This window comes from Atractosteus spatula, chromosome 28, assembly GCF_055471065.1.
Source record: "Atractosteus spatula isolate fAtrSpa1 chromosome 28, fAtrSpa1.hap1, whole genome shotgun sequence".
Lineage (NCBI taxonomy): Eukaryota > Metazoa > Chordata > Actinopteri > Semionotiformes > Lepisosteidae > Atractosteus > Atractosteus spatula.
The window spans coordinates 6713197-6728030 of NC_142733.1; the positions used below are offsets into that span (position 1 = coordinate 6713197).

Here is a 14834-nt window from a genome sequence, read left to right on the forward strand (position 1 = left end):
AAAGCCAGATGAAATTAGAATTTCTAATGCAACATCATTAAAATAAAGAAATCTACAGTACACAGTTCACAATAGCACACTGAATGATGCAGGCACGTAGGCGCGCAGAAAGACAACAGAAAAGACTTTTGAAGATGGTAACATCCTTTATTCTATAGTTTTGCAAAACTGATTTTGCATTTTCACAGTATCTACATCCAGAGTCTATCATTCACAGTACGAAAGATCATTTTAAACACTCACAATCAGAAGCTCGACTTCGGGGATTAAGTGGAGAAGAGGATGCGTTTCCTAGTAACATGCTCTTTATATTCATATCATTTTCTAGACAGAGGTTTACAAGACAGGATGATTCAACAAAAAGAGATCCTGCACATTCTGCTAGACAATCGCTTAAACGCATAGGTAGGTAACACAACCAAGCAGTCACTATCAGCTGTCCCAGCTCATCGCAGAAAAACCTGGGATTTATTTTAAATAATATCCAGAAAAATGAGCACCTGCACCTAATCTGTAAGCGTGGCGTTTTGCTAGCAGATCACAATCGCTCATTCTTTTAAACCCCCTGGGGTTTTCGAAATGAGACAAACCCACACAAGGGGGCGCCCGCGCCACAGCTGAACACCAGGAGCACCAGTTCGTTCAGCACCACTCCTGCAGACGTCTTACCACCAGGAGGAGTGTGACATTGAGGATTTTTGCAAATCTGCTTTCCACCCCCAGCACATATTTTAATATATAATATAACATACCATATATTAAATATAACACTAAATGTACAAGTTATAACACTGTTAACAGAGTATATAATAAAATCAGTATCATAAAGAGCTTTAACATGACAGAATTATTTCCAAATAAATTTGCTCATAAGGTTCCCATATTTTGTTTTGTGCTAGTTCTTCTTCCTTAGAGCTTTGTCTCCTTTTTTGTCTCCTGGCTCTAACCCAGATCACCCCCGCTCTGAGGAGTAACTCACGGGCAAGCCTGGTCCCTTCCATTCACGTCTCCTTTCCCCGCACAGGCAAGTCAGGATGCCTTATTAAGCAGTCGACTGCTATGCGATGCCTTTGGCTTACTGGGAACGTCTCGCACACGTCCTTGTGCTCCTCACCTCCTGGCCTCTTGATCCAGCCCGCCTGGCCGGAGTGGCGATTCCTCCTACAGGAGGACGCAGACGGCTGAGGGATCGTGCCTCTCTGTGGCCGTGTTCCGCGCCCATCGCCTGGCGGGCTGGAACTCCTCCGAGCTCATGGCGGCGTAGCCCACGGCATCCACGGACCGCCGCTTCTGGACGCGGTGCAGGAGGATGCGGTAGATGCCGGTGATGGGGCTCTGCGAGTCGCCACACGCGTTGTTCTGGAGATGGACCTCCGTGATGCCCAGGTCCCTCAGGGCGCCCTTGACCTCCTGCTCCTCGGGACTCAGGGGCTGGGGCTCGGCCAGGTGGGAAGGGGTGGTGTGGAAGGAGGCGTAGGGCTGGGGGAACTCGACGCCGCGGAGCCAGGCGCTGCCTATGATCTGGGCGATGGACGAGCGGTCGGCGGGCACAGGCCTGAGGATGGCCTTGATGACCTGCTGGCAGGGCTCGGAGACGTAGGAGGGGATGCCGTACGAGCCCTGCAGGATGCAACGCTTCAGCCGGCCCAAGTTCTCAGCGTAGAAGGGCATGGAGGCCGTGACCATGAAGTACAGGAGGATGCCCAGTGCCCAGATGTCCACGTGCCGCCCCATGTAACCCTTCTCCTTGAAGAGCTCGGGCGCGGCGTAGGGGGGCGAGCCACAGAACGTGTTGAGGATCTCATTAGGGCCGCTAATCGTGCTGAAGCCAAAGTCCCCAATCTTGATACAGTAACTGGTTGTGTAGAAAACGTTCTCCGCTTTCAGGTCCCTGTGGATAATGTTGTTGTCATGCTGAAAAAAGAAATGGCAGCGCTATTGGCAAAGGATAAGGTAATGATAAATTAGCCGCTGCTTGTTTGCTCATGGAATAAGGAGAGGAAGAAATAATGGGTGAGGATCAGGAAGAGAGGAATGTAAATTGCACTCCGACATTCTAATGAGGACTAGTAGAACATGAGCCTTATCAGTGCACAAAATAAGGTGCGCTGATAAACAAAGTGCTGCACTACAGCTGTATCATGAACAGAAGAAGCTTCTGTCTCACCATGTGCTGGACGGCAGAGACGATCTGTGCAAACACAAGCTTGCTCTCCAGTTCGGACAGGCGCCCCCTGGTGCTGATTCGGGAGAAGAGCTCCCCTCCGCTGGCATACTCCATCACGAGGTGCAGCCTCTTCAAGGTCTCCAGCACCTCGTAGAGCCGGACGACGTTGGGGTGGGACAGCCTCTCCATGCAGGCGATCTCAGATACAAAAAGACTTTGGCACTTCTTGTCCAGCTTGGTCTTGTCCATGATCTTGATAGCAACTCTTTCTAAAGGACAGGGGTAAGAGGGAGAGGGAATCATTAGCTGTTTCCATCCATCCATCTATCCATCCATTTTCAAACCACTTCATCCGGTTCAGGCTAGAGGGGGAGCAAAAAGCGGGGTACTGGTACCCTGGAAATACCAGTCTATCGATGGGCCACACACACTCTCACCAGGGCTAATTTACCCCAGCAAGCAATGGGCACAAGACAGACGAGACGCCAGTCCATCGCAGCGCCACACACACTTACATCAGGGCCAGTCTTCCCAGAATCCAATTAACCCACCGGCATGTCTTTGGGCTGTGGGAGGAAACGCCAGGTTTGTAGGCCCAGTAAACCCAGTGTTTTGCCCACCTTACCTTTGGTCAGCGCGTGGATCCCCAGCTTGACGTGGGAGAAGTTCCCAGTGCCGATCTCCCCGCGCAGCTCGTAGAAGCCGATCCGCCGCCCGAGCACGAGCTCGTTCACGACCCGCTCGTTGTGGGACATGTCGTAGATGACCTTCTCAAGAGGAGTGCGCCTCACTGGCTGCTCCTCCGGCTGGGGCTCCGCCTTGGGGGCGACGGCGACGGCGACGGCGTGCTGCGCCTTCCCCACCTCCTCCTGCTCCAGCTGCCTGGGCCGGCGCCCCTCCGCGCGCCTCCACAGTGGAGAAACATCCCTGCCCCTGGGCTGCACCCCATCCCTGGCCTTGCTCCCTGAGCCACGGAGAAGAGCGTTACACCACAAGCAAACTCCCTCACTGGCTCTGTATGGTAGTAAACCCTGATAACAAGAGGCATGTCTTTACCCAAAGGGTGGTGGGAGAATGGAACAAGCTACCCAATTGTGTTGTTGAAGCCGAAACCCTAGTTTCTTTCAAGAAGCGGCTGGGTATGATCCAGGGATCAATGCGTTACTACCAAACAAGCTCAAGTGGTTGAATGGCCTCCTCTCATTTGTAATTATTCTTATGTTCTTTCAGGCAAAACAAATCTGAAAACAAATAGTTTAATCTGCATGGTTTTATAAGCTGTTGATCCGCTTAGTAAACATGTACACCGCTCTTAACATAAAATAAGTTTCGAGACATAACCTTTTGCCAGAAGGTAAAGTGTGTGGGACTTTTTCTTGCTAAAGGGGAGACGTGGGCCAGATTGGCTCTGATAAAACATTTGGATAAAGGGATGTTAAATGTCAGTAAATCAGAGTTAAGTTACCATGCATTCGCAGTATTTCTGTCGCACTTTCGTTTACTTTGACAAATCGTGTCACGGAACATTAAACTAGACTCTCAACTAAACTAGTCTGAATGTCATATAATAACGTTATCAAAGTCCCGTCCACAGACAAGTCCACTATTCAGTCTCAGTGGAATGTCTCACAACAAACAGTTCCTGGGGACATTTGTTAAGTCACTGTCTTCAGTCCAGTCAGCTAACTTTTTTTATGAGTATTATTAACGTGTTGCAGTGCAACACCACCCAAAACAAGTTATCTAGTATTCATATGGACATCACTGAGGGTAGAACTAGAGAAACACAAATGCACACAAGTAAAACAAAGAAAATTCTACACTTTCACAAATATTAACACACAGTATTACTACAGAAATGGCAAAAACATTTGTTCGCCAATGCTTTGGAATTCCAGTACAACAACATTATAGGCTTTGACAATTGCATGAGCAGTGTATTAAAAGAGCAGTGCCTTCGAAGACAGCACCACTCCATCTCTGAGAACAGATCAGAGCCATACTCACAGAGGATCTTTCCCTTCACACTCCTCCCACTCTTTCTCCTGCTCAGATTTTGGTAGCTGGGGATCATTTTAGCCCGCCCTGTCCCTCTTCAGGTTCTTTACCCTCACACTTCGTACTCTGAGAAGGGTTACACCAGACTCTTGAGCTTGCTGTCCAGATCACTGCAGGTCTCCCGTCCCAGGGCTCCTCCGGAGGAGATTTCACTGCTGGCGAGCCATCCTCAACAAACCGCTTTCCACTCCTCTCCTGCACCTGTCAGCGATGGCTCCGGAGGTCCTGCAAAGAGCTCTGCTGCAGGGCTGGAACCCAGAAAGCACTCGCAGGGAAATGTATTGGAACAGGACAGTGCTGCTCGCCTGGGTATCTAAGGTTGTGCCTCTCCAGCCAATCTGCTGTAGTATACATTAAGCGCCCGGGATCCTGCAATTTCAATCCATGTAATCCCCTTGGCAGACTGCATTCAGACAGGCTCAGCTGCAAGGAAGTGGCAGTTTCAGTGTTCAGACTGCAACCTCGGTCAAAATTACAGGTGCAGCCATGGGATTAACCTGGCGTCTTGCTTCAACTCAAAGACACTCAACCGGGTCGCCACTGCCCCCCCTGCTCCTTCACAAGGGTGGAGGTGGTGCTCTCAGCGGCGAAGCACTTTACAGCAACAAAAATAACATGCTGCAGCTGATTGTGAATGGGTCTGCTCTATGCAACCCAGTTTGCACTGTGTGTTTCCTGGTTAACATTTCATTATCAATTCATTCCATCTCCTTGGATCTTCAGGTCCTGTAGGCATGAGTAGCCACTGGATTTGATGTGACTCCCCAGGTTTTTTCGCTGGCAGACTTGCTTGGGCAGCTTCACGAGTGCCACCCAAAACAGGAATGTTTTTGATCTGTGCCGAAAAACGCACATTTTAGGACAGCCCATGAGCCAGCACAACACAAACTGACCTGTGTGTATCGGAGGATGCCACAGGGTTACATGAAATGCAACCGATTACAATTTTCAGCCATGAATAAAACTGTCTAAAATGTGCATAAAACTCGGATTACAGCTACAACAATGGTGATGTATCATTGTTGTATTAAAGCTGTGCCTTGATGTCTATCAGGAAACAGCAGCATTATTTGGTTCAATTAGCTACTCGCAGACAAATGAGTGAGATGGACCTAATGCCTTCTTCTCATTTCCAGATTTTCTCATGTCAACATTATACACGGGCTAAAGGCAGGAACAAGCCAGGCAGCCCATCTGGTGCCAACCAAGACTGAAAATGAAATATATCACCTGCAGTAATGGACAACACACCATGCTCATTATTTAGGACACACGCACATGTCATGTGCATGTGCAGTTCCTTTTGTATTTAATACTGGTTTTCCACATGAAGGTCCACACTGTAACCAATGCTACTGGCATTTAATATGTGCAGATCAGACAGCAGCTTTCCACTGATTAACAGGCTTTCCCTTTCAGCAGACTCGACACTCTTGGCTGAGATTATGTCAGATGTCCAGGGAGGAATTTATATAGGTGACCTTCCCAGTGTCAGCGGATTTGAGTCAGTCCGAGCCCACCACACAGACTGAATTTTAAAAAAAGGCAGGCATGTAGTGGAAAATGCTATGGCACAAGCAGTTTTTTCGTCCGACTACTTGGTCTTGCATGTAATCGGTCAACATTCCTGATGTTCAGAAGCAGACCGCACAGACAGACACTGTAACCTGCAAGTCTGAACATGCAGTACTCGGGAGAGTCAAGGTAAAGAAAGCACTTCTGTTGTGGCTCTGTGTAACTGGCATAGAAGCAGTTAAACTACAATCCCCTGCAATTCTGTTAAGAGGTTGTGCTTGAATGTGAATTACAAAAAGACAGAGAGAGAGCAGGACTGGTAATTAACCGAGTGGGTGGATTTGTTGTAAGATGTGTGCAACAAACTCAGCTAATACAATCTTTACTAATCTCTTTGCCACAGTGTACACAGCTGCCTGAAATGACTCCGGTATGCAGAGCATCCTGAGAACTGGAGCATTTGGAAAAATAAGTTATTAACCAAATATAAAAAAACTGCTATTTCTCCTGAAATGTCCAGATCACGTTTACACAGCTTGAGAAACTTCAGACTCGCTTTTAAAAAGTAACACATAATTTTTCTTTAGCTCAAAGACCAATCGGGAGTACAGGGGCAAACCCATTTGCTTCTTTCTTGTGGCAGTGGTGTGGTGGCCCTGGGTTCGATTCCAGCCAGAAGCTGCTGTCTAGAGGCAGTTTGCATGTGAGGATGGAACAGAGAAACACTGTTGTGGCAGGGTGGTCCAGTTTTCCCCCCCATCTTATAAATGCAGAATGAAATGTTTGACCGGCTAGGCTAAATTGCCTTCCTGGGACTTCTCCTCCATAGTGAAAATATCTGGTCTCTGACCTCATTACTCATAATCGTGTATGGAACCACCTTTGTATCTCACTTTTCTCATTCCTTCATGGGTTAATGGAACAAGACAGACAGACTTTTCCTGAGACGCCTTACTTACCAAATATGCATCTTGTACAATATTTCTATCAAGCTTCTTCTGCCCCCACCTTGGTCTTTCACTCTATGTTTTGAGGGAATTTTTCCCTCAAGTCCTCAGCCTGGTTGGCTTTGTTGGCGAGGATAAATGGAAGTTATTAACTGGCGTCCGGGAAGGATAACAAGTCAGTCTCACACAGCTGTGCCTAATCACCATCACCACCAATCTAGCTAAATAAACTGAACTCAAACACCTCTCTTCTCATTTTGTCTCCAGCATCCCTTCCCCACCAATTTCCACCTTGCGGCTGGCCCTTGGTTCGCTCTGTCTGAATGGGGCTCGAGTGGGTTAAGCCAAACCTGTCTCATCAAGTTTTCCAAGCATTCAACCCTCGAATGTTGTTGTCCCTAGTGAACTCCTGGTTGTGACTGACTTTCTCACTATAGTCAATGGAACTACAACTGATCCCCTGCATCAGATCCCAGCAGAGGCCTTATTTCAGGAATCAAGCGGACCGCAGAGTTCCTGTCCTTTCACCAAGCTGACTAATTTTATTTCTTTCCATTGCAGCTGATGACATTGTACGTCAGGATTAAAGACTTGTAATAAGTCCAAGGAAATGAAGGCAAGCTGAGGTCGATAGCCTATAAGTATCTGAGACGTGAAACCACAGGGAAGTCATTGAGACATTTTTGGTATGAAATAGAATATTATTTGATTATTAGTTATTTTAACTCAAGATAGCGAAACAGATCTACATGATGATATCCTATTGTGGATAGCAGTCTAGCAGTTGTCAGTTGTGTTGTCAAACAGAATAATCATACAATTCCACAGTCAGTTGCATAAAATAATAGTCAAAGAAATAAAGAAATATTCAATGCTGGTCTTGTACGTTATACAGGAAGCAATTGATTCAATCAATTCATTAAGAGCTCAAGTGGAATAAAAACCAGCTGAACCTATAGCCTCAAAGACCAAGAGCGATTGCCTGCCTCACAGTGGAAATGAAACAGTGCAAAAGTGCAGCAGTCACACATGTATTAAAGACGTTCCTTACCTGTTCGCTGCGGGTCTTTCATTTCTGTTCGCACAGTCGCTGCAGCGTGGAAAATGAGCTTTGCTTTATGTGCAATCAATGCTATAAAGAGCAACACTAAAGCCGTGTGGTTTTCACCATCTCTACTTAATCCGATTAGCAGCATGTGCGTATTAATAACCTTTATCCGAGTACTAAGGCCGAGCAGAAAAAGGACAGCATCCAACCCGTGCGATACTTCAAATTCCACTGAGAACCAAATTCCTTCTCTTTTGATGAGGGAGAAAAACACCACTTTAAATATAAGAACTAAGCAAAGATCTTGCACGATGGGTTTCTCGGAGTGGATGAGAGAAGGAAGAGCAATTCAAGACTTTTAGGATTTCCACCTTTAAATTCTGTTTTGTTTCAAGTGGTTTCAAAAGTTATATAACTAACCATTTCTTCTTATCTGGGTCAAAGGGGTTAAATACCTATAGCAGCAAAATTAAAATAGTCCATGTAGTGGAAGTTTGTAAATATGCCGAGGAAGTGAATTATCGCCTTCACGAATTGTTCTGAAGTCCACCAAGACACTGCGCTCTTGTTACTCCTATATGTTTTTTTTCGTGATTTATGACTTTTGCAGTAAAAATATCAAAGTGAATCTCAGAAGTCCCTTTTTAATACTTCATTTATTGTGAACTTAAAATATTGCAGGACAATACAAGTTGTTTTTTTTTTTTTTTCATTTAAATGCTTTGAGCTGGCTCAGAGATTAGAACTTGCTTAAACGAACACTATTTTCTCAATCCTCCTCCAGGATTGGCGTATTGACAGGGGATAGGTGCGGAAAACTACAGTCTCACGTGTTCTACGTAGAGCGTACGTCAGGCGGGGCTTTCCCTGGCGGGAGACGGAAATGCATACTCCGAATTCGTAAACACTTACGTTGTATTCGTAACGCACACTCCACGCTGAGGCCGGTGGCTTGCGCGACGCCTGCGTAGTTTGCGGCACTTTCACCTCGAGTCGCGGGGGGTTCTGCTGTAGTTCCCGGGCAGTGAGGATGGCGGCGGCGGCGGCCGTCGCGGTGTCGGCAGCCCCTGCCGAATCAGAGCCGGACCGGAGTGGTGCTGAGGAGGAGGCCCGAGAAGGCGTCCCGGAGGAGGACGGCGGCGGCCAGCCGGCTGGGAACGGGAGCGCCGCGGCGCAGACCCGCCTGGCCAAGCTGCCGCTGTCCCGGATCAAGGCGCTGATGAAGGCTGACCCAGACGTCACGCTGGCGAGCCAGGAGTCCGTGTTCATCATCGCCAAAGCGACGGTAAGCTGGCATCGCATGGCTCAAACTTTAAAAGCGCACCTCGCCGTATAGTTACAATATAGTGGCGATAACCGTACACGTCCCTGTCTTCGCACTGGAGGATGATGTTGTTCCGCAATAGGCCGATGAGTAAATTGACTCATGTCAGGTGGGTCTCATTTAGTTTACATTTTCAGCCTTCAGCTCCTCATACAAGCTGTGCGTGAGCAGAAAGCCGATGCCCCTGTGATTAGGGTCTAGCGAGGACACTTCAGCTGCTGGCGTGTGGATAAAATCCTTTGCAAGTGTTGTACCGGCGGCTTTTTAATGCCGGACGCTAGAAAAAGAAAAGAGTGCAACTGCGGCCTTTTTCCTCAGCTGACGAATCGGCGTTGTCTTTCGTGACAGGAGCTGTTTGTGGAAATGATAGCGAGAGACGCGCTCGTTTACGCCCAGCAGGGCAAGAGAAAAACCTTGCAGAGGAAAGACCTGGGTGAGAACGCATTCCGCCTCTTCTGAATGTCCACTCTGGTAATAACTATCAGCTATCAGAGCGGTAACCCCAGTAAAACTGCTGTATGCAGGAGCAGTATATCTTGCCATTCAAGGAATACTCGGGTCACACCCTGCTTGTAAATTGTGAATCTTATCTCTTGTTTTAATCCCCCCAGATAATGCCATTGAAGCAATAGATGAGTTTGCCTTCCTTGAAGGTATGTTTTTTTTTTCTTCCATGAAATATGCGTGCTATTACCTGCAATGGACAACCTATACTAAAATTGTTTAGATCAAGGAACTAAAAAAAATAAATGTGATTTTTCCCAATCCAAAAATGTATTTGGTAAACGTCTCTATGTTCTGTTCCTGTTTAGGATTTAAGTTTCATTTTATTGGTAATGTCTGTTCATAAAAGACTTGTGACCAGTCATTTGTAGCGTTTGAATTCACTGCCAGTGTAGTTCTTGTTTATCATATGAACTCTCCTCTTGTGCCTCTCCTGTATATTTTTCAGGCACTTTAGACTGAAGTGTAATCCTCAGCAGACGTCATCTACCAACATTTCAAGAACCAGAAAATATAAATGACTTGGAAGGAGTATAAAGAAAGTATAACCTAAGCTTTTACAGTTCATTTCTGGTCACTGGACTTGTGTGTGTGTCAGGAAAATACTGTCAGTGAGGTAATACATCACACGACTAAGCTCAAAAAGATGGTAAAAGACTTGTCTGGTATTCATTCTGAAAAGTCAGTCAACATTGATCAATAATATATTATATTGAACAATTGTTACTCCCTATGAAAGATACTCTTAAAGAAGTCACTTGCATTTTGCTGTAGGATGTACTTTGTACTGTAAATATGTTTTCAACATTTCTGTAAATTTAAGTTTCTAATAAATGTATTTTCCACATGACTGCATCCCCATTATTAAATTACATTTGTGCATCCTTATTCATGAAGATGTAATTTTGGGTTTGAATTTTTATTACAAAATGAATTTTGGAAAGTATTTGAAAAGCGATGGAATTCAAACACATTCTGACTGAACCCCAGGAATCGGGAGATGTCTTTCTGAAATACAAGAAAGACCACGAAGGCTGATACCACACCACCCTCTGACAGATTAATGTGATCAGAGAGAAAGAATCAGCCAGTTCTGTTTTAGCACTTTTGGTTTCCTGGATCACTATTTATTTGTAGAAGCAAATGCATGCTTGACAACGGGCTAAGTACTGCAAATTGAGTATTTGAGCCCATTTAAATTTCCAAGCCAACCTTAAAACTTTTGGGAGGCCTGCAGACTAACAATAAGTGGCATCAACAGGCTGTGCTAGCAGAAGACATGCCTTTTGGGAACTTGCTGGTAGCATGCCTGCCTGCTTGTATTAGCAATGCCCTGTACAGTATGTTCCTGTAATGTGCTCGCATGAGTATTCTCCACTTAGAATGGGGTCTTTTACATGTGTGTAAAATCCTCTGTTCTTCAACATTATTGCACACAGAGAGGACCTTACCAAGGTCCTTCTGGAAATTAAGGGTGCCTAGCAAAGGTTTGGTCTTCCCATCTGATCCTTTCAGTTCTTCCTTAAATGTACAGGAAGTAGATTGAAAATGTCAGGATGGGGTGTTTGCAAACTCTTCTGCTTGCTGCCTCTGTCCAGGCTGCTCTGTCTCGGGGCACAGACGGGGACTGGCTAGAATTCGGGAGGTGGCGGTCTTTCAGGTGGCCAAAATTAGTGCTTCCCAAAGGCACTTCGGTAGATTAGTGCAGCCGGAGGTACTGCTGTCCTTGGAGCTTCCTGCACTCCGGCCTCTGCTTGGAATCGGTGTCACCTTGGGGTCAGGGTCTGGGCATTCCTATGGCTCTCCTCTCTTCCCTCCGGAATTCTCCTCTGACCAAAGAATCCGGGACGGATGCTGGCCACGTGGCTCTCTGTGCTGCAAAGGAAGGAATGTTGTAAGACGGCCTTTCGCCTTGGATGGATAAGACGGAGAGTACAACATGATCAGATGGATTTCTATGCTTGAGAGCTTTGGCAAGCAACATACAAAAATACTGAATTAGCATGCTTTCTCTTGGGTGAAAAAGAAAACTTTGCTGATTCATTTTCCACAACGTGTTTTTTTTTAATCCACTGCCCACTGTTTCAGCCAATCCTAAACCAGCAGGAAGTGTCAGTCACAAGCACACCACAGAAATGGACAGCACCAAGGATTCATTAGATCAGGCAATATTATGTCATTAGACTTTATCTTCTTTTGCTAAAGTGATTACAGTTGATGTGTCAGATCAGTGCTAAACGTCTAAACGTGCTATAAATATTTAATACCCAACCCAGTATGGATAAGTGGCTTCGGCTGGAACATCATGTAGCCTGCGGGTTGATCAAGATAATATCTAGAAACTTGAATGGTTTATTAGATCTTAAATACAATCCAAAAGAAATGTGCAAGAAAAAATGAGAAAGAAAGCAATCACAGATGTAAATGCATTACAAATACAGGGTTTTACATACAAAGCACTTAGGTGCTTAAACCCCAGGGGGTTTTAATCCCTACACTCACGTGCATACAATATGTGCCATAGATGTGTGAACACTGGCCTATGGTGTTTTGGAAATGCTGGAAACCACTGGGAGTAGAATAATGTTCAAATGCTTTCCTCTATGGCTTTTGTCAGCTGAGCTGACATTAACTGCTGAGCTTTAGGATTTTACCATTTTAAAAAGCTTACCTTTTGTCAAGATCATAGAATGGAGATTTTAATGAACATCTAAAATGAAGCTTACTCAGTTAATTACAATTACTGGTATCAAGGTTCTGAGCCAACTACTTGTACAGCTGTCATTAGCTAGTTAAAGTTAGTTGAGCTGGCAAGGGCAGCCTAGCCGAGTGTTAAAGACTGGTGTTCAATGTGCCCTTACTCACCAATTGTGTTACAACACAAATAGAGCAGAAGTAGACAATGAGCTGACCAGAGGACAGGGATATAGGAGAAGTAAATAAAGATGATTCTGTTTTTTTTTTGTCACTGCAGTACACAGGCGTGTAGCACTCTACAGTTGTAGCATTGTAAAGGGTTAAGCTGAAAGAAATACACTGATGTTGTGCATAAGGTACAACAACACCATGAACACATTAAACATTTAAACCGGCTTTAAAAAAATTAATTTGCTTTAAAGTAAATTCTACTGTTTAAAGATATTAGATTGTGCATTTCTGTGTTTGTGTTTAATTTCAGATGTTTTTTTTAAGTGTAGACTTGACAAGCGTTGAAAAGCAGTAACAGCCCTAATATAACAGGTAACACTGGGCAGCGCAGAGATTAACATTGCTTCCCTGCAGTGCTGGGGTACTGGGTTCAATTCCAGACCTGAGGTGCCATCTGCGGAGAGCTTGTACGTCCCCCACATGTTCCTTTGGGTGCTCTGGTTTCCTCCCACAGTCCAAACACATACTGGGAGGTTGATTGGTTTCTGAGAAAACTGGCCCTGATCTATGAGCCCTGCAAAGTCCTGGCATCACTTTCCAGGGTGTATCCTACCATGTGCCATTGCTTGCTGGGATAGGTTCCATCTCCACTGTGAGCCTGAATTGGAAGAAGTGGTTAGAAAATGGAAAGATGGAGGTTTATGTGATGGCTGTAAGCAGTACACTGGGACTGAAGCTGGAAACATTTGGACTGGAAGATGATTCATAAATCTTGCCCTACACTTACCGAACATGCAAACTCCACACAGATAGGTGTCTGGAATTGAACCTAGGGCCCCAGTGCTGCAGGGCAGCAATGCTATTCACTAAACCACTGAGCCACCCATTATATACTGCATTGTATTATATTATGTTATATTATTGTCTTGCACCAGGTTATCCTTTGGTTAAGCTGGCTATCCATTTGATCCATCTCTCTGTGCATCAGTGCATGTATTTACTGCCAATATATTATTCTGCAAACTAAAATGTCAAGAAAAGACAAAGTATTAAAGCCAAATTCAACGCAAGGGCACGAATGCACAGCTCCCTATTTTAAGCCTCTTTGTGCTTTACAACTGAAGCAAGAACAAAAGCTGTCAAATTCTCCTGTGGAGGGACAGAGGATAAGAGAGAATGTCAGCTTGATTACCCTTTTGAGAGATCTTTGTGCGCAAAGTTGATAGGTCTGCATTATTAGATTAAACACGTTTCATGTATAAATTGTAGAGTTCTTCAAGGAATGGGCTGCAAGCCAACACTGATGTTCCTAATGCAGTTTTGGAGCTCTCCTGCTCCATTGCTAAGCAACATGATGTTCAGCGCACTTAATTGCCATGCTAGTAATTGCTCTGTAAATTGCAGCTATTAGTTTCTTTAAACCAAGCTACTGGTGTTTTAAATGCAGCCTCCCTTTGCTCTGCAGTATACTTTTAAAGTGGAGGAACAGACCTTTGCAGGAGGCATGTCTATGATTTCAGCATTTGAAAAGGCTGTACATATTAACGAACGTATTGCCTTAGCCAAAACAATTATTGTACAGCTTAACACTCAATATACAACGCTGAATATAGCTTGCAGCCTGAATATAGATGCATGTACAACCTGTATTACAGTGGATCACAGACCAAACCTCCAAGACTATCGTGGAGTCTCTCGGAATTACATAGTAATCTCCAGGATAGGAGCAGGAGCAATCTGGAAACATTTGGCAAAGTACCTGGAACACAGCTTATACAAGGAGTTTCCCCCCCATCTTAAACAGCATTTCCCTTTCCTATGCGCCAAAATGTTTGCTTTCCAATTTTATATATGACCATTAATAACTTACAATCACGCACACAGAATGGCAACCTCTCTGTGTCTTTAAATATTCAGTCATTCTTTTAAGACAACTTACTTGTTAAAAGAGGAGGTATCTGGTTTTGTAGAAATGGTTTTCTGGGACATGGAAATGTCTGTGCAGCTCTTAAATACACACCAAGAAAGCCTTCTGGTGCCATCCTGAATTACCTCCGATATCAATTTTTATCACAAAAGAATTTCTTACCAAAGAATTCCAGGCATTTTAATATTGTTTAAGGTTTACGTAACCATTGAAAAACTTTGCTGTCTGCTGCAGTCTAATGACATAGACTTTGGGTATTTCCTCTTATTTTTTTCCCCAATGTCTTTAATATTATCTTAAGCTACCAGTTCTTTTAAATATATTATTATATTCCATTCTCCTGTTCATTTTGATGCTTGTTCTATCTTCCTTTGCTGCCAAACATAGCCAGGCTCATTGGCGCCAGTCTGTCAGAAGTTTAGATCTTAACAGTCTTAAAATGATAAAAGTTAAACTTTCATGACCACGCAATGGGA

General features: G+C 44.8%; 2 protein-coding genes across 3 annotated transcripts; one reads left to right on the forward strand and one right to left on the reverse strand.

Moving 5' to 3' along the window:
- Window positions 1-126: 126 nt before the first annotated feature.
- On the reverse strand, window positions 127-8939 carry LOC148813885 (serine/threonine-protein kinase NIM1). Of its 2 annotated transcripts, XM_088907382.1 has the most exons (5): window positions 8648-8939; window positions 7739-7777; window positions 2793-3131; window positions 2168-2436; window positions 127-1914 (listed from the first exon to the last, which is right to left on the reverse strand). In XM_088907382.1, the coding sequence occupies exons 2-5, from the start codon at window positions 7758-7760 to the stop codon at window positions 1162-1164; spliced, it is 1383 nt and encodes a 460-aa protein (XP_088763508.1). In that variant the 5' UTR covers window positions 7761-7777; window positions 8648-8939; the 3' UTR covers window positions 127-1161. The 2 variants fall into 2 exon arrangements, with proteins under 2 accessions (XP_088763508.1, XP_088763509.1); XM_088907383.1 differs by lacking the exon at window positions 7739-7777 and having other exon boundaries at window positions 8648-8748.
- Window positions 8706-10410, forward strand: pole4 (polymerase (DNA-directed), epsilon 4, accessory subunit). Its single transcript, XM_088907385.1, has 4 exons — window positions 8706-9020; window positions 9408-9492; window positions 9671-9712; window positions 10012-10410. Exons 1-4 carry the CDS (start codon window positions 8766-8768, stop codon window positions 10023-10025), a joined length of 396 nt encoding a protein of 131 aa, XP_088763511.1. The 5' UTR covers window positions 8706-8765; the 3' UTR covers window positions 10026-10410.
- Window positions 10411-14834: the final 4424 nt, after the last annotated feature.

Excerpts from the sequence above, each read along its gene's own strand:
- LOC148813885 (XM_088907382.1), bottom strand. The coding sequence starts at position 7,760 with ATGAAAGACCCGCAGCGAACAG. Across the intron at positions 3,132-7,738 it reads GAAAGACCCGCAGCGAACAG|GGAGCAAGGCCAGGGATGGG; the intron begins GTAAGGAACGTC and ends TCCGTGGCTCAG. Across the intron at positions 2,437-2,792 it reads GATCCACGCGCTGACCAAAG|AAAGAGTTGCTATCAAGATC; the intron begins GTAAGGTGGGCA and ends CCTGTCCTTTAG.
- pole4 (XM_088907385.1), top strand. The coding sequence starts at position 8,766 with ATGGCGGCGGCGGCGGCCGTCGCGGTGTCGGCAGCCCCTGCCGAATCA. Across the intron at positions 9,021-9,407 it reads TCATCATCGCCAAAGCGACG|GAGCTGTTTGTGGAAATGAT; the intron begins GTAAGCTGGCAT and ends CTTTCGTGACAG. Across the intron at positions 9,493-9,670 it reads CTTGCAGAGGAAAGACCTGG|ATAATGCCATTGAAGCAATA; the intron begins GTGAGAACGCAT and ends TAATCCCCCCAG.